Source organism: Andrena cerasifolii, chromosome 11, assembly GCF_050908995.1.
Source record: "Andrena cerasifolii isolate SP2316 chromosome 11, iyAndCera1_principal, whole genome shotgun sequence".
NCBI lineage: Eukaryota > Metazoa > Arthropoda > Insecta > Hymenoptera > Andrenidae > Andrena > Andrena cerasifolii.
In genome coordinates, this window is record NC_135128.1 from 8,459,903 (window position 1) to 8,484,646 (window position 24,744).

Here is a 24,744-nt window from a genome sequence, read left to right on the forward strand (position 1 = left end):
TAGAGTGGAATGAAACTGATTGTGATAGTGAAATGGTAGTAGGGAGATGCACTGATATTTGAAGTGACAGCGAAGGGACTAGTTTAAGGGGACCTTCTCGTCTAACAACCCCCGAAATTTATGATTTTTTTTTTAAATATTGTTAATATTGCATTAAACTCTTTTGGGATATAAGGAGGCATCTTTAAACTTGTAGATTTTTTTTTATTATTAATTATTGTGGAATCGTGTTAACCTCTTCGACGATGTTGGCGTCAGGTGTAGCACCTGTCACAGCCATCTGATTGCCAAAAAGAAGAAAAATTTGTTATAGTTAAATAATGTAGGACTGGACCTAAAATTTTAATTTTGGTTTTCATTTATAATACTTTTTCCGTCGATATAAAGAATAATGTGAAAAAATTGTCTAAGGAAAAAACTTACCTTTTCTTCCAAACTTTGTAACTCTTTCAATTTCTCATTTATTTTCTTTAAAGTGGACCAAGCCCAGCGTAAACTATCTAACTTTAAGAAACTTCTATTTTATTGCAATCAGATGACAGTACTTAGTAATTAATAAATACACAATACTTAATAAATAATAAGAATAATCGACATAAAAAAATATTTTCTGCAAGTTGAAAGATGCCTAATAATATCCGAAAACAGTTTAATCCAATATGACCAACAGTTTTTTAAAAAAAAATTCTTAAATGTCAGTTACTTTTGGGGCTGTTAGACGAGAATCCCCCCTTAAGTGATATAGGCAAAGAAATAATAGTGATCCAACATTTATTCAGCAACGACAGATCCATACATGGTTTAATTAATTTATTCATTCATTCACGGCACAAGTTCCTACGACTGGTCGTGGTGGATGTATCTCGTGTCGCAATAATAACCATCCTCGAGCGAGGGGATAAAAGTTTCTGCGGCGCGCGACCGCACAGGGCTTCGAATGGAACGATTCGAGGTGGTCTGCGGGAATGCCCTGGATCTGCGCAAGAACGATAAAAGTCACCTCTAGCACGTACTGCCGAGGCGAAAGACATTTTTGCGGGCGGGATTACCGGTCGGCGGGCTCGGTGAATTCGTTGCTTCTCCGCGTCGCGCACGTGACATTACCCTAAGCTGAATTCCACTTCGTACGACCCTGAACGAAGCATGGAATCCAAATGCCTGCTTAAGAGAGCTGGGTCTGCTGCTCCTTTGTTCCCTCGTGACATCCGTGAGGAATCGGAAGCTGGAAGATGGCCGAGGCCAAGGGTCAGCGAGGATGCCGTGCGGAAAACAAGCTCGCCTAAGAAAATTACCATCCCCCTCGCCAATGGAATCCTCTTTTTTCCACTTCTTTCTCATGCAAATCTGCGCAACAGTGCACCCTGCACAGAATCCTACGAACCTGAAACACGTACCTACCTTGTATTCGATGGAAGAAATTCAGTTCCAGGCACTTCGGACTCGTAGACCCATCCATGGACGCGGCCACGTCTCTTTCTACACCCTGTACAGTAATCGCGGTGGATAATCTCGGTATCGAGCTCCTCCTCGGCGAGGCCTAGTCGCCTGTCGGTCGGCGACATTTTAAATGGCAGCGACGGGCTCGCGACACGATATTCATCCTATTTTTCTCGATTCATCCTGGACAGCCGCAAGCCGTATCAAGTGCGTGCGTTGCGTAACGCGTGGCACAGCGCGTCGATGCCACCGAGCACAATGGCGTTAACGAGCGACAATCGACGGAAAGGCAGCGAACGTGTCCGCCTCGTTCGCAATAACGCCTTTCCGTTGGATGATATGGAAATCAGCCAGGAGAACTTTGTTGGAGAGGAGTCTTTCTTTATCCTGCCTCGCGAACCCATCCAAGACTAGACTTCGCGTCTAACGATTACCTCGGGCACTCTTCTGGCGAGCATTACTCTAATTGCCATCGTTCAAGCAACGATTAGCTGGCAAACCATGCTGTGTGTAAAACGTGTAAGAATGATCATTCTGAAGGAGCTATAGAGGATGTAATTGACCACGTTCTTCAAATCTCCAGGGGTAGGATCGGAGAAATCATCCCTTCGTGATCACACGGGGTGTATCGCACCCTAGGCACTTTTCTTCCAGAAGTATATGTCTTGGCCAATGTTTCTGTAAATTTTTAGACCTCGATAATAAAATTTGACAATTTGGTGAATTTTAACAAGAAGATTCGCTTTTTCCACAACAATTTTCTTCAGCTATAAATTTATATTTCTGGAAAAAGACAAATGCACAGTTATCACTGAAAAGTTAAAGGATTAAAAAATACGAAAATGGTAACTCAAAACTGACGCTGGGGTGCAGTGAAGCCCATTTGCCAATTTGTGATTATAAGAAAGTGTGACCACGAAGGTTTATGTTTCCAGAAACTGAGATCCTCAGCTCGCCTCGTTTCGTTTTAAAGTTGGCCCAAAAGGAGGTGCGAGCACGTTCCCAGGCTTCTTTTTACCATGGAGCGTAGCAACTCGCGGAGGGGACGCTTCATCGTTCGTTGAAAGTAATTATGCGTCGCGTAAGGAACACGCGAGAGTGCTCTTAAAATGTCGCGCTTGACCAGTTTGGGAATAAAAAAAAGCCTGCCAGCCGCTGGACGGTGTTTTCGCGGTCGAGGGGCTCTCGATTCCACGCGAACCACTTAATTCACGAAGGATCGGATGCCACGCGACGGGGCTAGGCTTATCTCATTAAGGGGCCTGCAACACGGAAACCAGAACGACTCGCTGCCTCTGGTGGCCATTAATTATCCCCGTGGCCGGTGGTAATTAAAGAAATTAGCGGATAGCTAGACGCGGCGGGTTAGGTACACCGGGCCGCGCGGCGTCCACCGCGTTTGGTGCTCCCTCGAATGCAAATCCATTGTGCAACTGCTGCAACCGGGACCGGCGTTACCGACACGGTGAAATTCGTTCCAGTTGCGTTCGCGGCTCGTTAGCCGATTACACAACGTTGCGCAACCGCCTCCTCTCAGGGGCACCCTGATGATATTTTTCTGACCTACCCTAGATTTCTCTTTCGAACGAGGATTCGACGAGCACTGCAGCCTTGGACCAGTGCTCTGGGACTTAGGGACCTTCTTTCATTCCACCTTCTTCACCCCTTCAAAGCAAAACGTGACCTTGTGAACAGGTAGCGTTATCTTAGGTCCTCGAATAATAGATGAAGATTGAATAGCCCCTCGCGAAGGAACGACGCAGGAGAAGCCATGAAATTTGTATTCGCTAGAAGCTAGCAGAGCCAGAGAACTAGTCTCGGAGGCTAGTGGAAGGAATGGAGAGACACGGGTAGTAAGTTGGATATTAAGCCGCGCAAGGTGCGTGGCCAAGCTGGTAACCGTGATAACCGAGCATCAGCGTTGCGTACAATGTCTCCGGCCGCGGATGTCGATGACCCTCGAACGTCGGTATCGGGACAAGAAGGCTGCAGGAAGGAGGCAAGAAGGCGGAGAAGGACGAGGCGGCGGAGAGCGGCAGGAGGACGAAGACAGAAGAGTAAGAGATATAAAAAAGGCGAAGCTCCCGTGGAAGAGGTGGAAGAGGGTTCCTCGCGGACTGGTCGCCGGGGTACAAGCGAGGTCGTCGGACCGACCGGTGTGTTTAGTAGTTAGGAAGCTAATGGATGCCTTAAAGGATACACAGAAGGCTGTGTTGCACGACGTAGACTCTGATCCCGGTGTTAGCGCCGATTTCCTGGTCCGCCGCGCTACACCAAGAGGGCAACGAGCACTTAACGCTCTACTCTGGGCTATTCCCTGCCTCTCCTCTCTTGACCCTGGGTCGTTGATCTTGCACCAGGCTACATATACAGTTTTAATGGGTCTACGCTCGGCAGTTTTAAGTAACGCGCCGTTCCGAGCTCCGCGGTTGATCCCCGGTCGTGGGAAGAGCGACGGATGTCCCGTTTAGGAGCCCCGCCATCGAAACGTCTTCGCGTGGAAGAGAACTCCGGTCCTGATGCATAGCAGAGGCTGGAGAACCTGTCCGATAGCAGCCGGCAGCCTCCTTCGGCAACCGAAATCCTCCGCCTCGGCTACAGCCTTCTTTATCTCCTCCGCTCCGCGGTGTCACGGGCGCAAGCTCGAAGGAGACTCCTCGAACCGTGCGCGAGAGACATCACGGTGAAAGTGTACACTTTCTATGGAGTTTGCGGCACTACCGCGTTCAGTCTCGGTTAGAACCTTATTCCGCGGCGAAAAAGCGGCAGGGACTCGATCCGCGGTAATTGGATGATTCGCGAAACCGAAGCTCCAGCCGGGATAGAGAAGGGAACGGAGCGCGGGAATCGCTGCGCGGAGTTCCGCGGACGAAAACGGGACGGCTGGAGTCGTAACCACGCTTTAAGCCTCGACACGGATGCGAGAGGCTCCTCGGAGGAATAATAACGTGTACCTGCCGCTGCTTCAGAGAAACAAACATAGTGAAAGTATTGTCGTTAAACGTTAAACGCGGGCGTCCGCGAAACTGCCGTCGAATGGACCGATCTTCGTTGGTCCCACGACATTTTCAACGACCGGTTGAGAACGCACCGAGCAGGGTACGATTGTTCCACGACGAAGACGTGAAACGCTGAACTCCAACGCTCAACCGAATGTTCAGCGTAGGCTTCCTTGGCCTCTGAACACACCCTGGTATCCTTCAATCGTATCAGCCGGGAAGATTGAGGATCAGGAAGCCACCTGGAGTTTCTTTAAGCAGAGAAGCACGACAGTGGAACGGTCCAGTTCCTGCTCGGTACACTTTCGTGTTGGCTGCTCTATCGGCGCTGCACAATGGCTCGAGGAGCTCGTAAAGTCGAAACCGCTGCTCGGTGCCGTTGATGGCTTCTGTAAAACAAAGGAACTCCTTCAATCGGTCCCTCGACGCGACCTTTTGTCTCTTGGTGCGGAAAATTGGGTCTTCTGCTTGCGGTGCCCCCGGAACCCACAAAGTCATCGCTTCGATCTTCTTGCGCTACCTTCTGACGTCTCTGCCACCTCGCAGATACTTCCTCCCTTCAGAATCTTCTCCGAAGCTGGCCACAGTGTAGCGTGGCGGTTTAAACACGCTCCTCGCGGTCGGACCTCCTCGAAGAGGCCTTCCTCGCCGCCTGGCTATTCCAGCAAATCTCTCGCCTACCTTCTAACGACGCTAGCGGTTGCAAAAACAATCGTTCCCCGTGAAGATTCGTCTTCCTCTCTCACCGGGCTCCGCGAAAAGTGGCACCAAGGTGGATAAATCCGCCGTAATCGCGCGTCGACTTCTTGCACCGCTGATGTCCTCTCCGTGAGTGGTTTGCCAGGTTTTTGGCAGCGCTTCTGTCCAGGAAGCGTTCGCGATGGATGGCGGCTCGGACGGCGCATTGGCGACGGATTAAAGTATTAAAGGATCGACGGTCGTTGCGCAACGAAACGCGGAAACGCGGGGAGAGGCGAGGCATTCTGGAGAGAAATGAAGCCAGTGATATTTTAACACTCGGATAGACATCCTGCGAGAAAGGCTTGGTTTAAATGCCTTGGCTTCAAGGTTCATCACTCGCCAGGAGCAGTGCCACACTAATCGCAGTCGTCATTAGGCACTGGATGCTCCTCGAACTGCTGAACGAATTGGTAAACGAAGAGTAATGAAACGGGGCGCGCTGCTTTCGACCGGAAGGATTAAACGGAGCATCGAGCATGATTTCTTCGATCGCTCGTTAATGGAGAGCGCGGTGACCAAAAGGACGTCGCCGAGCTCGTTAGAAGAATCGACGTGGCCGTGCACGCACTAGGTTGCCTCGAACCAGCTGCTTTGCATTTCCGTGGAGAAATCCGAAGCATCGGGGCCCTGGCAGCGTCGGGGCCTCGTGATTTCTCGTCGAAACCCGTAGATCAGGCTCGGTTTCTTCCATCGCCGCTGTACACGGGGCCTCTCCTTTCGTCGGGCCCAGAGACTCCCATCCTCCATCCACAATGTTGGTTATTCGAGTGGATGGTAGTTCGTTCCATTTCAGGCTTGTACAGCCACGAATACTCTAGCTAATGAAACTTTATTATGCCTCAATCTGGCCCAAGAAAGTTGCATTCGCGGGAATTTGTGCTTCCTTAAACGAAAGTCGAGTTTCCATTGCGTGCTACTTTCAGCTTCGACACTCGAGGCAGCGGCAGACAGCCACGTCCGACGTGGCTCGTTTTCAACCCTCGAACTTCTAATCCCGGCATTAACTGCGATCACCGCGACCCTCTTCGATGCACACAATTCTGGCTACCCATTAATCGGTGCAGGGGGCGTCCAGCATCCCTTTGGAAGGTTTACACTGTAAACGAGAGATCGAAGCGGCTATAGAATAGTAGCCACTCGAAACGGACGATTGCTTCCCTGAAGGAACGTAACGAGATCCCACGTCCAAGAGGGGAGAGGCAATCGCATTGGGGGAGGGGGAGATTCGTGGTAATCGGGGGTTACTTGGGCTTTCATTTACTCTCGAGGGTTCTAATTTCCTCGCGACATCGGGGATCCCCATCGTGATAATAACACCGTGGCTGTCGCGGGTGATATCGGATTTACAGTTGCGCCATTAATCGCAACTCTCGTTCCGGGAACGTCTGTTGCCCCGCGAATCGTCCCCTACGATTCAATTAGCTCGGTTCCAGAAGGCCGCGACTCGTCGCCTTTCGGGAAACCGTCTCGCGGGATCGTTACGATCCTGTCGGGCCAGAGGAATGCGATCGCTCGCAAAAGGGGGAAACGCTCGATGGGGGTTTACGTAATGGAGGCAAACGCTAGGAAACAAGTTCAGAAGTCGAGGAAGTGAACGCAGCGGGGCGAGCGCGCGTCGTGGCTGCATTGCTATGCACGTGATCTCGATTTCTCTGGTCGAGCCCAGGTCGAACTCCCACGCTCCGTTGTTACCGGCGCGTATGCACGATTCTCGTAAAGATCGCCCGCGTTCACCGAACAAATCGCATCCACCTTTGGAGCCTAATTTGTCTTGGAAACGCGATGCAGCCGTGCCTCTTGGTTCTTGGGCAACCCTCGCGCGATATTACACGTTCGATTCTGCCACGGTCTACCCTGTGATCTTCCACGAAACGAGTCCCTCATTTCCAGGTGATCCCCTCGAGTATCCAATAAAGACCCACTATCTCCACGCGAAATTTTCATTCAAATCTTCAGCGGAGATTTTCATAGAATCGCAGAAGGGACTTGTCCCCCTGTACCGTTCATCTGTGAATCGTTCGAACAGAGATCGACGCTCGCGCCGCGATGACGAGTAGGTTTTTGCGAGGGGCACCAAGCAGAGCGCGATAAATCGAATTTGTATCTTTCGTCCCCCCGAGCTAGCACCTGCGAACTCTGCGTTCGTTACGCCTGCGAACAAATTCCCCGTAATACCGAGGAGGCAGCTGCACGGCCGCCAACAGGTGGTGCGATAAATCGAGGCCAAAAATTATGCGTGACCGTTAGTGGAAGCACGCTCCTACAGCCTGTACGGAGAAACGAATCGACCCCTAAAATTCATGCCGACACTGTTGTAATCCCCTACACTAGCCGGCTTCTCTGTTTCAACCTGAATTTCACTAAAAGCACACAACTCTTCTGAGTCATGCCCTAACCCAGAGCAACAGTAGTAGCTACCCACTGGTCGCGTCTCGTCGGAAAAGTGCCTAACAGCCGGCAATTAGAACGCAGATAACGCGTTCGATAGAGGCTGCCCACGGTCGTCCGTTCGTATTGGCATTTGCCAACCTACATACCTAGACGAGCCGTGGTTCTCACTGCTCGCGGACCGGGTTTCAAGCGCAGCAACGGGTCGTTCCGCGACGTCGGTCCAGCAACCAGTTTGCCGGCTTGAAAAGTGTCGGCGTCGATACCCAGAACGCTGGAAGGATAACTCGGCAAAAATCCTTAAGCCGGGCTCACGCGAGCGCTACGAGCTCTATCAAGGTATCGCGGATTTTTGCGGGTTACCCCCTTCGTAGCCGGCCAGCCAGATCCAGGCTAATGCCGCCGATAATTGCGTCGATGATCTCACGCTGCCAGGGGGGCCGTAAAATTTCTCCGGCTACGAAATCAGCAACCCAGTCGTCCGCTGTTGTTTTATGGCCGTGGGCAATTAAACGGACGGACAGTGTGCTTTTTACTCGGAAGTATCAGCGTGCAGCGACGCTCCCGTGTGCTCGAACAGGAATACCTTGGTCATTGACGACCCCTCGAACAAGCGGCGCATCGACTCGCTCCTCCAGCCGCTCTGTGGGACACCGTCCTCCGAACAATACCCTCTAATGACGCTTACACCGATGGCCCTGCAGCCCCGTCCCTTCTTCCCCCCACGGCTGTCCTTTGCAACGTCAAAGTTTTTCGAGAGAAACGGCTGACAGCGGTCTCCGCGGTCGAGTTACCGTGCGGATCCTCTTGCGACAATTTGTATCGAGCCTGATGCGACGGGAGACTGTCGGTGGTGGGTGTTGATTAGTCCTCTATGGGATGGCGAAGCTTGTTTCGTGATATGTAGTCTCTTTGGCGTGTAACTTGTACCTTGGTAGTCATCCGCAGCGGAGGGCTGGGTCTAAAAATATTGGTTACGAGGAGACGAAGGGCCCGCAACTATAAGGGCCGTTCTTAAATTACGTAAGGGTAATTTTGGCGAATTCTTACTCCCTCGGTATCAGAATTTGTAAGAATTTATATTCCAACCACTTCCGCTACTTACGTAATATTTTTACATTCCATTCTTGCAGTTATTAAAATTCTTTTAAAGGTTTAGAGGTATGATTCATTTAACTCGGCTTCGCGTCAGCGAACTCGGCCCTCTTTGTAAGAAAACGTAAGAAATTCTAACGCCCTTCCCACACAAAAAGCCTTACCTAATTTAAGGACAACCCCTAATGTTATCATTTAGTTTTTATAAGAAAGAAATAAAATATTAAAAAAATACTAAGTGGCAAGTAGGTCCAAGTGAAAGAGTGATCCAAGAAATCGCCTCTTCTTGCTCCCACGATTTTGGAACTGAAGTTTATGCCAAACGATACCATATGATGAGACATGAATTACACGAAATTTTCAAGTTGAGGTGACATTAGTGTCTGAAAACTCAGTCAACTAATGTCAACTGAAAATTCAATCAACTAATCTCAACTGAGGTCAAAGAAGTGAAAATTAGTTAACGCGTCAGCCCATACGCTTCGATGCACCGACTTTTATGTCAGTCCGATAATTTAAACAATTATTTCCAGGAGTTTTGCTAGTTGCTAACTGCGAATATGAATTTAGATTTTCAAAATTCACAAAAAAATAAAAATCAAGAAATATAAATGTCTGTGTAGTGGGTGTTTTTTTAATACATCGTCCACCATATTGAATCGACCATTACGCCTCCCACATCTCAGAAACTAATTATCACCTCAACTTGAAAATTTCGTGTGATTGATGTCTCATCATAAGGTATCGTTTCGAATAAAATTCAGTTCCAAAATCGTGGGACCAAAAAGAGGCGAAAAATGCCACATTCTTGGGTCACTCTTTTTGTGTAATAAATAAACCTATATTTAATAACTTATATTTTCTGACATTTAATTGTCCCGCTTGCCATCGACTAAGCTGACACCCTGGCCGTTCCGCCACTGGTCATCTGATTACGAGACGTTCATTATCCAGCATTCGTGGCGCGCGCATTCTAGTCCCTCCAGCTTCTCTCGCTCCCAATCATAATCTGAAAGATCAAGGGGGGCAGGTGTCGCAACGGCGGATCATTTGGAGCGAAAAAACGCGCGCGCACGCGAAAGAAACGATCGGCGCCCGGTGCTTTCACCACTGTTCCCCAGGATCCGTGGCGGAGAGTCGACCAGGAGCATTGGCCGCGCAACTTCGCTTTCTAGAGGCTGTTTAGATCATCGGATTACAAGGCTCTGGCAATGCAGATGGTTGCCCCGTATCTCGGAGGGATCGCGACGTATCGCCTGGCGAGCCCGCGGCAATGTAGACCATTTGTTATTTACCGAGTGGAAAATTGATGCGGGTGGCGGCGGATTTCCATGCATTAGGCGTAATTAGAAAAAGCGAGCCAGCCTCTTGCCCGATAATGGGGAGGAGCGAAAGTAAAGCGTTTACGCGCTCGCGTACAACTTCCTCGCGCAACGTTACTTCACTCGTAACGCGCTCCGCCGTCACGCTCGCGGCTACGCGCGTCTCTGCTCGGGAGAGATCGTTGATTTCTACCACCCATTTAATTCTGAATGGGTGGCTCTTTCTGGGCGCAGCTTTCGGCCGGTTCTAACGGCGACCGTGCTCTCTCTGTTCGCAGCGGGAAGTACGCGACGGTGAGGAGATGTCGGGAGAGGACCAGCGGAAGGCAGTGGGCAGCCAAGTTCCTGAGGAAGAGGCGACGAGCACAAGAGCTGAGGGTGGAGGCGCTGCACGAGGTCGCGGTGCTGGATGCCGCGGCGAATTGCTCGCGACTGGTCTCCCTGCATCAGGTGTTCGAGACGAACACCGAGATGGTCTTGGTTCTGGAACTGTAAGTCTGCCTGCTTATCCACCGCAGGGTGATCGCAATCTCCCTCGTGGCAAATTCCAGCGAGCGTTATCGAGGCTTCGAATAAATACAGCGTGTTTCCAAAGGCGCTATATTATATCGAATGCCTCAGCGACACAATTCTATGAGTAGGGAGAGTAGGGGAATTACGAGCACTTGAGGTTAAAATTAAATTGAATCGAAAGTCTTGACTCTAATCAGTTTTACTTAATAGATAAATGAACTTTGGTTAATTGTCTACAAAGGCAATAAAAAGAATTATAGATACTTAAATCAACAAATCATTTTTTGAAAGAAAAACAATACTGTTTCTGATCGCAATTACCCGTAGCTAGTGGGGTAAATGCGAACGGTTGCTCAAAGATCTCTTGATCTTTACTAAACACTGGTTTTCTTCCCCGCTGTAGGTCTGACACAGTTTTTCTTCCTGTTTAATTGAATTTTGGTTGCTCGTGGGATTGAATATTTATTTGCTGCGTGACGGATTGAAAGGCTTTTATTTTTAACCACGGGTATCTCAAGATCTTTCAACGAATATTTACGTATATTCTTCCTGATATAGTTCCGAGGTACTGGACACATAACAAACTTCGAAATGCAAAGAGAAAAGAGTAAATGCCATTCTCCGTAATAGTCCCATACATGCTGTTCGTAATTACCCCAAATGGACAGAAGTTAAGAACTTTCAAATAAAACAAATCCGAACATGTATATATACAAAGTAACCCCGTGATTTTATTTAGAATCAAGTAACCGATCTATTAAAAAAAATTGTGCTTTGTAGGGTAGTATAGTTTTAATGCACTATAGACTCAAAATACTCAAGCGTAAAATTATAGTAAGAGCTACAAAAACATTTCACGACCCTTAGCTTCGAGGTTGCGCGCTGCTCTCCGTCGTGATAGTTTCCTTAGTACTAAACATAGCTAATCACATCATCTAACAATATCGCGGGAGGACAGGACAAGCGAAACCAGCAAATACCTCGGTGTTCGGGTTTACCATTTGCCCACTGAGTATTTCTTCAGAAGACACAGCCAATTATTTAGAAGCACCCTTTGTACTTATCATCCCCCATGCTCTACAATAATAAAATCATCCAGTAATCTCTCTGTTCTACCCCCGAAGGGCGCCCGGTGGTGAGCTCCAAATGGTCCTGGACAAAGACGAGATCCCCGAGGAGCGGCAGGTCGCCAGACTGCTGAAACAGATCCTGCACGGAATCGCCTTCCTGCATTCCCTGAACGTGGCCCATCTGGACATCAAGGTGAGCCTCGTAAAGCCATAGCTGCCGACAGGGTAGCGTCGCGCCCGGCGCGACGCCAGCCGCGCACGAACAAGCGGTAGCGTGGAATCGCGGTCGCGGCTCTCTTATCTCGGCTGGCCGGTAAAAATAACGAGTACCAGCTCGATAAGAGCATGGAAGATTGTCGTTCCTGCAAATAATTCTTATCTAGATTTTTCTCGGCGGGTTGAAAAACCTCCGCGCGCAATTGGCACGCGTGCACGCTCCCCGTCCGCTGGATAAAGCTGCCCGCGGAAAAATATAGAACGGCGGCCGCTCGTCGCGGGGCTAATCTCGAGGGGATCGCCGCGCTAGCGCGATGGTAGGGGGATCGGGACGGGAAAAAGAAACTGGTTGGCAACGAAACGGCGAAGACATTTCAGGCGGTCGCTGGCAGTTTCTCAGCCGGGCGACGTGTTCCGCGTCGCGGCCGGTGCGAACGACCTAAATCGTTATGTAAAAGTATCCGTGTAATACCGGCGATCTCTGCCAAAACTCGGTCCCGGGGCGCGAGATTCGCAGCTACCCCCCGACGCGGGCCGCATCGTTAACGACCGTCCGAGCGCCAATCGACTTCCCTGCCGCGAATAAGTAGGCTAGAAGTTAAGAGGAACGATTCGACTGTCGCCTCAGCGCGAATGATAGCTTCGCGCGGCTAACTATAAACGATAGTAGCAAGCAGTTTCTACTGAGAGGCTGGGGTAATTGACAGTGGCGGATTTACGGGAAAAGGCACAGGTCGCTCACTTTCTGGGACACCCTGTGTACATAACAGAATTATAAATAAATTTACGGACGCGTGGTATGAAAATTATGGGAAACAAAAAAGGATATAGATAAAATCATAATTTTTTTTTTGGAAGATGGGGCCCTGGGCATCCTTCTGGGCGTAAAATTATTCATTCTTCTCGAATAACTTCATTTTATTCCCAATTCTTATTCGAGATCCTTCGAATACAAATTTATTCATTTAAGGAGCTGTTCCGATCTAAAGCCCATAAAATAGGTGATTAATGGGAGTTTTTGATTTGCATTAAGGATGTTTTAAACTATAGAAGTAATTTTTTTGTTTTATAATTAAACATTGCTGACGGCACTGGGGAGTCGTTAAAGTCGAGGCGTCAAAAAAATTAATCCAAAACGGCGGAATCTGTAGCACATAAACCATTGGTCTGAAATAAAAAACAGTGCCAGATTATGAAAGGGCATGAAACTCGCTCGTGGACTGACCATTAAAAATTGCAAACAATGACATTTTTTGAGAAAATACAACATTTGAATTTTGAAATCACTTTTTCCTTATATTTTTCGACCTTTCAACGCCTTTAAAAATTACAAATTTTCAATTTTTATTAAATTTTAATGGTTCGTCCACGAACCACAAGTATATTCTTCAAAATGAAAAAGTTGCAGTCGAATCGGATAATAACTTTTCGAGATACAGGTTCCACCGATTTTAAGAACACTGTGAAAACGAGTTTAAAGTTTAAAGTTTTGCGTGAGCACTGAGTGGCCGGGTGTTACCCATGCATTTGCCGCTACTCAAATGTCTATAACTTCGTGAATTGAAACACGTATTCTTAAAAGTTTGAACATTCGAAGAATGAAATAAAAAAAAACGATATTTAGACTGGAACTTCCCTTCAATGCCAAACTCTGCTCATCGGCCGCCAAATCCGCCACTGTTAATTAAGATCAGGGCTGAATCATTGTCAAACGCTGTGACAGCTGGAAGGACTTGATACGATTAAAATATGAGCCACTGTTATCCGAGGAATTCAGCGCTTTCGAGGCAGGTGGTTTGTATGTAAGTGCACATTGTGGCTGCAGCTCGAACTTCATTCCAGATGCAGCACGGTAGTCGAAGTGCTAATTCGTTTCCCAATGACGCGTGTCCACATTGTTGCCTCAAGAAATCGACTTTCTCGCGGGTTCGGATATTTGCTAGAAAGTGGAGGCGTGCTGCACGGGCCGCGGCTAAAGGGGGCGCATTTTTCCGCGAGCCTTTCATTGCCGATTAGCAAAGTAAGCTGGCGCGTTGTTTGCAAAGAAAAGAAGAGCCCGGCAGCACGTGCTCGGGACGAGCACGCGAGCAGAGCGTGAACGGCTCATCGCGATGGAATCCCGACGAAACCGGCGCCAATGGGGTGTTGTTTCTGTCTAGTAAATTATTTTTGTACCAGCCTCGAGGGAGTCTCGTCTCGACGCGATACATCGACCCCGAGAATAGCTCGATGCCGGCTGCTGCTCGCTTTTTTACCTCGGGGAATAATGCCGCCGCGGCGAGGAAGCCTCCGGGACACGCTGACTCCGAATTCCTCGAGAGTGGAGAACGCTTCGAACGTTGCGCTAGGCTGCGGTGAAAATCTTGCAGTGCCTTTCGCAACGATTTAGGTGAAACATCCTTGGATCTCTTGCGAAACTATCCTGAGCGAGCCTCAAAAATACGAGCCACTCTATACGGGGCTAGTGGCGCCGAAAGAGCAAAGTGGGATCGATCCATTCGTTGCACGCGATCGATTCTCTTGGAAGGTACGCCACGCGCGTCCGCGGAGAATCGGCGGCAGCCGCCTCGCAGGGGAATAAAGACTCTTGTCCGCGGCGCGAATTGAAACGAACCATCGAATTTGCATAATTACCCCGGCTTAATGGGCCGATAAATCTCGCGATTTTGCCAATAAATCGCCTCGAATTACGCGCAGCGTCTCGCAACGGCGATCCATCTTCCGCGGGGATGGACGATCGCGGTGCGCGCGTCTCGCGGATGGCGCGGCGCACACGCGCGACCAGAGGCTTTTCTTATTTGGCAACGATTTGCAATTTGCGACGGCGGGCCCGCGTAGGTATACTCGTACGCGCATACGTGTTTATCGATTATCGGCGTGATCGATATGGGTGAGCCAAGGCGAGCGAGTCGTATTAATAATAATTCCCTGGACGACACGCGCGCGACCGATCCCGTATATCTCAGCCTTCCTCCACCTTTTTTTCTCTCTTTTCTTCTTTTTTTTTTTTTTTTTCTTAACTCTATCTCGACGCGCGGCTCGGATTATGATCGCGGTTATGCAACCCAATTACCCGTGCTTTCGCAAATTGATAGCAATTTGCGGAGAGGCGGGTTACTGGGTGCCTAAGTGGCCGAGGGAGAGCCTGCGAAGGCGTTATTAAATTCGCCCCTGTCCACCGTGGAGAATCGAATCGCCATCGCGGGTTGCGCGCGATTTTCATTCAAACTGGAACGCGAGCGCGGTAAAATCTGCTTTCTGCGCGTTACGAACGCTAGCACCTCGTCCAGACGTCCTTTGCGGAGCCTTATCGGCTCTCTTGTACCGATACCAGCGGCGATTACGCATACGCTGGTGTTATCGCGATGTTTTCCAACCGATAAGATAATTCACGAGTTCCAAGTACGCGGAACGGTTCGATTAAGCGGCGGCGCGATTTTGCGCTCTTCCATGCGCCTCTCTCTTGTTTTTCCTGTCGCTGGGTGCTCGGTGCTGCTGCTTTCCACGCTTATCAGTCGATGGAGAAACAAAGTGGTTTTAGAGAGGCTCTCCTATTTTCGACATTCAGATAAAACTGCTCTTTTGTTCGTGGGGATGAAGAGGCTGGGAAGAGTATTAGCTGTGAAAGTCGTTTGTTGTCAGCATAAACTTCGGTATTAAAATATGGAGCAGTGGTTCTTAACTTTCTTTACCACGGACCCCTTTAAATATCTTTTGTTGTCGCGGACACTCAAGCAGGGGCGGATTTGGAGATTTGGCGCCCCTAGTATTTCGATTTGAAAGAGTCGAGGTGCTAATTCGCTACATGAAAGAGAAGTGAATTGTTTTTTAGGTTGCCTCTGCCTCTGTATTTAAACCTTTCCTATTTTTTTTCACTCAAAATTTGTCGCCTATACACAAATCCGCCCCTGCCCCCAAAGCTTGAAGTCCTAAAGTGCATCAAATATTTATTTAATACTGCTCACCAACGGCTTTCAAATTTAGAGGGAGGGGAAAAATAAATAAATACACCTACTCCTATTATAAAATTTTTATTGGAACGTTTCCATACGAATGTAAAGTAATAATATTAATATTTATCGCGGACCACAGTTTCAGAACCGCTAGTGTAGATTATTCCCAGAGTGAATACTATCAATTTATTTATTTCAATATGAACGGGTAGGACCCGTTTTTGACAGAAGAAGGTGTAAAAGACGCAAAGTAGAGACACAGCGTTGCAACAAAACAAAACCAATCAAAACTGAAGCTTAAAAGTAACAGAATATAAAAATTCTAAAATACTAAACATAACTACTTAACTCATAACTCAGTTACTGAGCACGACTATATCCCAATCCTTAATCGTTTGAACCTACGATCCCTTGAGTTTAGGAGAGCTGAGGCCGACTTGCTTTTCCTTTTTAAGATTATTAACAGCCGTATTAATTGCCCTCAACTCCTTCAGTTGATTAACTTCTATGCTCCTGTGAGATCGTTTAGATTCACACGTACTTTTCTTCCCCAGCAGTATATTTCCTCATTGATCAACTCGGACCTTATAAACCGCATATGTAGTGTAGCTAATACATACTGTGAAAGCACGAACTTATTTGATGTTAACATAAGCAGCTTCAGAAACTCGGTTCATAGTAACTTGCATAATTTGTGATTTGTCCGTCTTAACTGTAATACCAATCACGCACACTAATGGGGACCCTTCCCCGTTTATTAATAAACAAATAAATAAATAACTACATAGCTATCGCTACTTTTCCACCATCACAACGAGCAAACATTGGTGAATCGTTTTCGAAAGACTTTGCATTCCCTCGCTCGGTGCTCGAACGCACTTTTACACAGCGTAGCGTTCGTTTTCATCCTAACCGTTCAAGATCGCGAGAGCGTGGCCGAATGGTAACGATCGCGCCCGTTTCGAAAGGAAAAACGACCCCCTATCCTTCGTTCTCTCCGTTTCGAGAGAGTCAACGCTCCCGCCTCGATCCTCATCGAACTCTTCGAAGCATCTCGCCAGACGAGTCCCAGAATCAGGCGCGAGGCAGGCATCGCCCTCCGGTTCATCTTAAAATACCGCCGTGCCACGAATTCGCGCGATACGGCTGACCTAAATATAGATGCCGCGCGGTTATGAATGGAAAAATGCAGCCGAATTCTCTGGCCCGCCTCCAGAAGGCCCCGTTGGCCTGCGTCCACGAGGTTTCGGGCGCCAGGCGCTGGGTAATTGCTGCTCCGCGCCGTGCACACCTCGTAATTGACAATTATAGTAATCCCCAGCCATCAAGCCGGTGCAAAACTAACCCGCGCGTTCCCGGCCACCGATACCGGCCAGCGGCAGCGTTTCTAATGGCCGACAATCCTATCGTTCGATCAGCCACGTTTCCACTCGCGGAATGCCGTCAGTCGTCGTACGTTAGGGAAACGACCGGTTGAACGGTCGATCGACTCGACAGCCGTGCAATAATAACGCGATATCTAAACCGGCGCCAAAGACCACCTTCTGCACTCCTCCGTTCGCTCCCCCATCGATAATCGGCTGGAGCCCGAGCCGGACACAGTGGCGCGTTGATAGCCGCGCGGAAACGGGCCTGAAAATTAATAACCGCGGCGGCTCGCGGCGCGATAGCCGATCGGGCGTTCTGACGCTTCAAAGAAACCAATCGGTTCAAAGAAACCATTGGTCACCGCGGATCACTGCTGGCTTTCTCGCTCGTCCACCGGCGTTTTTCAGCGGATTTTCTAGGGAACGGAGGCGATCGACCTCCGTAGAGAAAGGGAGAGATTCATCAATGAAACCTCCCCGGCCAGCCTTGCTAGTCGCGGCTCGTACCGGGAATTCCATTTCAGCCGCGGTCAGCGGGCTCTCGCGTTCCGCCGATCGATGCCCGCGCGCCCGCGGTCCGTTCGTTCATTAGCCGCGTTCGATGGGATCGATTCATCGGGCCTGTTAATGGGATAGCCTCCGCTGCTACGGGCAGCGGAGGCGCGCCTCTTTCCGCCCGGCTCGCGATACGGGCCAAGGAAAAAGGGAATCGATATTCCACGCGGCGAGAGGAAAGCCGCCAGCGTCTACCTTTCTCCTCTTCAGCCGCCTCTCGGCCTCCAAGCACCACAGTTCCGAGCATAACGTGATGGAATAGGGCGGTAATTAAATGCAAAGATTGCTTTTCTTCTTGCTGTATCTTTCTTTCGAATCGCTGAGTGTATGCCGCTGTTATAGAACAGTGGAGACTGCTCCGATTTCAATGCTCGACTCGCCGCGGCGATTATGTATTCTGGAATGGGAATTTTCCGCGACGATCGGGCAATTAAGCCACTGGCTGCACACGAATCGTTTTCTCTGAAGTCGTTGCCCGATCGCTCGGGTATAAATTGGTCGAGGCACGCTTTCGCATCGTGTGAATCGAGCTCGTCCACCGGCCAGTTGGAGCGCGACTCTTTCTCGCTCGTTCCCTCCAACTTTATTACATTCATGCTGCGCCCGTCCACGCACGCATTAACGTCTGACCGTAGGGTCGCTTCCCCCTTTCCTCGGCCGCCGGAAGTTTCAATGAACGCCAGCGACGGATCCTCATAAATTCGTTGTCCGTTGGCTAAAAAGCGGTTCTGCCTTCCAACCGTTTGCAGACTTTTTTTCGCGCGTCTATCTTCCTCGTTAAACGCAGCTCCCGACGACCTTAGGCTCTGCGGCAAAATAAATTCGTCGGTGGTTGGGTTACAGTAGCGTGCAGAATGAATTCCTTGTAATCCTATCGCTGAATTCATTCCGCGGATAATTATCAGTCGCTTCAACAGCACGGGAATGAAGCTCGTCAACGTGATATCCGATCCGTCGTCGGGAGTACTTTTCAATTGCCTATGAACGAGTTTATCAGCTGTTATCCGCGTTGCGCAGAGTGGGGAATCTAAAGGGTACTTCTAACGATACTGAAACATCGCTCGTATCGCACAGATATTTAGATACAGGTGCTCGTCGATCTTATCGGCCGCGTAATTGCAAGATCATTTAGCTGACGACCAGTCACGGGACTGGTCAATGACTAAAACAAGATTCGTTTATTTCAGAAAAATTTTAATTGTACTTCTTTTGCCAGTTACGTATTTTTGTTGGGAGTTGTATTTATTTCTTATGAAAATTAAATGATAGCCTTGATAGGGGACCAACCTAAGTAGTCAACGATTTGCCCTGATTAGTCGTTGGGTATTTGCGATCTCTACGCTTTATACTTAACAGCTTTATTGCTATTTTTCGTTGCATAAGGGGAATTTATTTCAGTGAATTAAGGGCTGCTTCGGTCTAGAGCCCATAAAAATAGGTGATCTTTAGAAATTTTTAGAATACAACGACACTTGAAGTTTGAAATCACTCTTTCCCTATATTTCTCGTCCCTTCAGCGTCCCTAAAAATTACAAAATCTTAACTTTCTTAAATTGCACTGGTCTGTCCACGAGCCAGAAGTATATTCTTCAAAATGAAAAAAAATTCAGTCGAATCGGATAATAACTTTTGGTTCCACCCCAAGGGCGGATCCAGAGGGGGCGGTAGGGGCGATCGCCCCCCTCCCAAGAGTAATAAAATTAAAAAAGTATTATAACACTGTGTACTATTCGGTATAAATAATTATGTGAATTTAATTATTTAGGTTATAGTATCGGATAGAAATATTAAAATATAAATTACAAGCAAATTTTAAATCTTGTAAAAGAAACTTCAAAACTGTACTTAGGTACTTTTACATATTTCACCCCCTCCAAGAAAGGCTCCTGAATCCGCCACTGTTCCACCCTTAAACTATTATTATTATGTCTCCTTACATCCAATATTTTTAAATCCATTCGGCCACTGCTGACGACCCGTTAGCAGGTAAATATTTGCCGAACGATCTACGTCCGCGAAGACGGACGGCCTGTCGGATGCACGGCATCGTGAGAATCACCACGGGCCGGCGTTCTTATTTCGAGAAGACGAGGCGAGACGGGCAACCCTGATTTAATGGGCTACGTCCTTCCTGCGGTTTTTGCCCAGCGCTGCGCGTTGCTCCGCTTTAAACGACGACATCCGACAGACGGTGCTCCGGGAACTGGCTCACCTGTTACACTTCCCTAGACACGCCGGATCGATAGATCGTGCTAGGGCCCTCCGCGTCCAGACGCTCGGTCTAGGTGCAGGCCAACGGCGGTGGACTCCAGTCTGGAAGGCCTCCACCGATCAGTTCCCGAGGCGACAACGAGCCCGGCGCGAAGCAGCCGATTCCAGGGAATCGATCCAGCCGCGACGGCAAATATTTGCCTGCCCGACGAGGAAACGCGCTGGACGCGGGCGATTATCCTATTTGCGAAGGTGAATCGCGGCGCGTCGCAATAATTTCCGCGGTAATCGATCGCGACGCCTACGCCGGGGCCGAGGGCCGAGGAACTTCCGCGAAACGCGGCGCAACGACGCAGGAACCTCGTAATGGCTGATTATGGAAATGTCTTTGTTCCTCATTGAACGACTTCCTGGACAGGGACGATTCCACGCGGCCCGGCCGAGGCTGTAGTCGATCTTGGCAAGCGCGCTTCTACTTCGAGACGGTCAGCCCGCGCTCCGCCGATCGTTCACCCCTCGACAGACGCGTAAAAAATTGAAAGGGACGAGGCGAAACGTTAGCAGGGTAGCGCGCCGGTTCGTTAGTACTCGTCTGACGAGGTCGATCCGTGGCGCGCTAGTTTCGAAAGCAGGGCTCGCGAACAAAACGTCCCACGACCTCGTCGTTACAGGAGCACCTTTGAATCGCGCTATTCGTCGGACGCCGAGCGTCTCGCGGCGAAGTCCGGTCACGTTCCACTCGTAACTCGGTATAACGAAACGTAACTCACAAACTGAATATCCCCGAGCGAGACGGGCGCGCACGCCTCGTCGTTCTTTCCCCTCGCCTGCCTTCTCGGATCCATCGATCGAAATTACCAAGGTGAAACGCTTCCAGCGATGGAGTCCAGACGTCATAGACGGCCGACACTGTTCTCGTCTTTGGTCACGCTGGGGGGCAATAGAAATACGTCGACGGGAGTGGAAAAGTGGCGAAGGACCTGGAGGAGTAGAAAGAATAGTTGATTGAACTACTTGCTCCTGGAGAGTAACAGAGGTGCCAGGTTGGGTCGCGATATATTAAATGCACTATTCGCTGATATTTGAGGCATTCGGAGCAAAAAAGTAACTAACCCACATTGAAAAAAAAATTGATCCTATTTTATATTATCAGTACAACGTATTGGAGTACGTATGTACATTATTGCTAGTGTTTCTGATTTCTCGATATTTTTCCTTTCTCAAGAAATCAGAAATCAGATCATACTTCTTAAGAATTCTCGAGAATTCTCGAGAAATTGGAGAAAATATTGCAAAATTTATATGTTTGGAATAATGTTGATAATATTTATCAAAAACACAAGAAGACTTTAATTTCATTGCTGTCTAATTTGTACAAAATTTTTTATTACAACCTTTTTCTTGGTTGATACTAAATTCTTGGAGGCTCTCTGCGATTGCTAACTCTAATTGTTTTCTTAATGGTAATCTTTTTCAGTATTTTCAGGAGAATCATGGTTACTGTTATATTTTCCGAAAAGTCTAGCTGCTTAGAATTTGTTTTGCCGCTTTATACACGTCTGTCTTGGATATTGAATGAAAACACGCGTCTTTTGAATCGTCTTGGAGAGAAGAGATTTTGGATTACCTTTGCAAAGATTTAAGGGATACAATAGTTTTGTCCCTTCTTTTCGATATTTTTTCTTTCACAGCCACACGAATCTCATTGCTTAATTCAGTAGGTATACAATTTTTCTAAATTGTTAAATAAGAATTTAAGAGCACCTTCACCAGTCAATAATGTCGAATCTTCTCTACTGAGATTTTCTATTTTAATTCATACCGGTTCTAATGTTAATAATAAGATTTATTATAAATTATAGATGTGTTTATACGTTCGCGATTTCCTATACTTAAGTTTCTCGAGAAAAACAGTATTACTCGAGAAATAAGCAATTATACAATTTCACGAGAAATTCATTCGCAATGAATATGCGTGAGTTCATTTTTGCTCTCGATGCCTCATTTCATCCAACGAGCGCAAAGTATTCGACGGAATACTCTGCGATGCGTGGGCGTTGCTGGCAGCGTTACCCAAAGCCAGTGTATCGAGATGCGTTAGGATATAAACGATGCCCGATAAGAGAGGTCGCCCATCGGTCTAGCCGCGATTCGCCATTTTTCCTTCCCTTAGAATACTCTCTATTCTCCCTCGAAACAATCGAACAATGCTCGCCCGCCGGCCAAGAAGAGCCGAAAGTAGAAAAAGACGGGAGGAGAAGGTCGGTGGGTAAGAGCAGAAGGAAGAAGGGGTTGGCGAGTTCGTTGCTGGCCCATTGTCAACGTAGCCAGGACTGGTTTACGCCCTGCTAGTCAGCGGCCCAGCGATTATGCTTTCAGAAGGCATCCACGGGCAGTTGTAGGGTGCAGAAAGGGCGTCATTATCGAGCGGTTTATTAAATAACGTTGCGCAGCGTGATCGGGCCGGTCTCGAGTGTCGCGATTAATTGTGCCGATTACGTAGCGAGAGGACGATGGAATCGCCGTTTATTCAATACTTTTAATTAAGTGGCAAGGCCCAGCAAGGGACGCTTAACGATCGCCCCGGCCGAGCTCCTTGCAACGCGAGAAAAAGGCAGCTCGCGACAGCTGAAACGGCCCCCACCGTCTCTGTTCGACTTGCCAGCAGATGTTTCCAATCTATCCCCCGTTCACCCCCCGGTTCCAGCGGATAATTATCCTAATACGAGGCGGGGACGATAATGGCGTTAATTTTTAGCCGTGCCGCGTTCGCTGCTCGCTAATTGGAGCGATCGCGAGTCGCCAGCTGAGATTGCTGGTCGAGTATAAAAAAGGCGATCCCGTCGCTTCTTGCACGGTTCCATTAAGTTTTCGTGTCACGCACGAACCCTTCCCTGCCTCTTTTCCTGCCCCCCATAGCCGGCTTTTCTTTTTCAAATTGCCCGCGAACTCCTCGGGCCTGGGGACACGAGTCCAGGGAAGAAGAAGAGGAGAACGGGAAAAATCGCGGGTACATGCGCTCCAGGCACGATTAATTGCCGCGATTACGTGACGAACGCGCCGCTGAATCGTCGTTTATTAAATACGTTTAATTAAGTGGCACCGCGTAGGCACGGGGCATGTAATGATCGCTGAAACCCTCGTTCCGATCGCGTGGAAAAAGCTGCGCTGCAACAGCGTTGCACCGTGTCCAGTCTTGCGGGGCTTCTGCCGGCTGATAATTGCGACGACAAGATCGCCCGAAATAATTTACTCTCGCTGTAAACGTCGGGGATAAACTATGTGGAACAATGTTCGTCCTAAGGGAGAGCTTAGACGAAGGAGATATCGCATCTCGCACAGTTGATCGGGCGGTTTAGCCTTAGTCAGGGTTAAATACGATCGCTCTGTCTTCTTGCCGGGCGGTTTCGCGAGACTGGGAGCAATCGTACGGATGACAGTGAATAACGAGCACCTTTGTCCCTTTGAATTGGTCCAAGGAAGGATTTTCCAAAGTGTTTCTCCCCCGGGACCACCTAGCCAGTGCAAGAAGATCCTACTTTCGCTTCGCATTGTCATTTATTGGGAATTGCTAGGGTCCCTTCTCGTTGGTACCCGTGAATCTTCTCTTTAAGCCTTCGGACGAGCCTTTGCCAAAGCTTTGTATTCTAATTCTTTGCACTCTCTTTGCTTTACAGCCACAGAACCTGGTACTCACTGGAGAGTTTCCCGACTGCGACGTGAAGCTTTGCGACTTCGGCATCTCACGGTACATCAGCCATGGCGCGGATATCAGAGAGATTTTGGGCACGCCAGATTATGTTGGTGAGTTATCGATGTAAAGTATTTTTGTAGGGGATAAGGGTGGTGGAAAGGCCGGGTGACTTTTACTCGGAAACTTGCGTTCCCTCAAAACATTCACCTCTGCGCACGTACCTAGTTGCAAACATTCGCACTCGCTTGGCACCCCTCAGGCATCCCAGCGCACGCAGATATCATCTGAAAGCTTCTTTCCAAGCAGTTATAATCACTCTCGCCCTTAGAAAACTGTCTTACTCCCTGCTATTCAGTGCATCATTAATTGAGACGAGGGGAAGACTTGGTTTTTGCGCAAGTGCCATTAAGCCTCCTGAGAAGATGGACACGTAAATTGCTTGCACAGGTCTCAGAGGCCGAACGGCCACTTTTTTCTCCGGCTTCCTCTGTGGACTCGCGAAATAGCTAGGTTCCCCGCGGGCACCACCCAATATTCGCACGGTGGATGAGGCTCGCTGCTCGTTTCGTACCGCGTAATTCCATTAGAGAAACAGGGCCGTTGCATAATTGAACAGAACAAGCCACTTCTCAGCCGGCAGTAAAGCCGCACGTGTCTCTCTGTCGAATGGGAGGACCCTTTTACGAGCCACGCGATTACTTTCGACTCTTGCCCTAACGGTTGCACACGCCGTGCTGGACGAGCCTGTTAGCCAGCCAAAAATCCACAACCTTCCCACGAGCCACTGGCAGAGGGTACCTGTTTCGCAGCCTCTTCAACGTCTGCTCCATTTGCTATTAAATTCCACCCAGTTACAGGGTCCACCGAGTAACCAAAGTTGCAACTGAGGTAGATTAAATGTGAGGGAGGATTCGGGTGAATGAAAATTTGGTTCTACAGGCTACTATCTCTGGGTTAATTTTGCGCGGGAACAAGGTAGCTGACTTAAGGTGTTATACATAGTCAGGCGGTCAAAAAGAGGCGAATGTTTGTGATTTTTTTTTGAAAACGCGGAGGCATATATTTTTACAGATCTTTTTGCACTTAAAGGAGCAACATTCAAAGAACATTTGGTAATTTTTTCGTAGAAAAATATTTAAGTTCCTAATAAAGTAACAACCGACATCCAAGAAGCCTTTTTAAA

At 48.5% G+C, this 24,744-nt stretch overlaps 1 protein-coding gene across 1 annotated transcript in view; it reads left to right on the forward strand.

Annotated features, from left to right (window-relative positions):
- LOC143374853 (uncharacterized) overlaps positions 1 to 24,744 on the forward strand; it is a 69,664-nt gene that overhangs the window by 38,905 nt on the left and 6,015 nt on the right. The window contains exons 2-4 of the mRNA XM_076823387.1: positions 10,261 to 10,473; positions 11,620 to 11,758; positions 23,545 to 23,671. Of these exons, the coding sequence (XP_076679502.1) occupies positions 10,261 to 10,473; positions 11,620 to 11,758; positions 23,545 to 23,671 (479 nt within the window). The remainder of the gene's footprint in view (positions 1 to 10,260; positions 10,474 to 11,619; positions 11,759 to 23,544; positions 23,672 to 24,744) is intronic.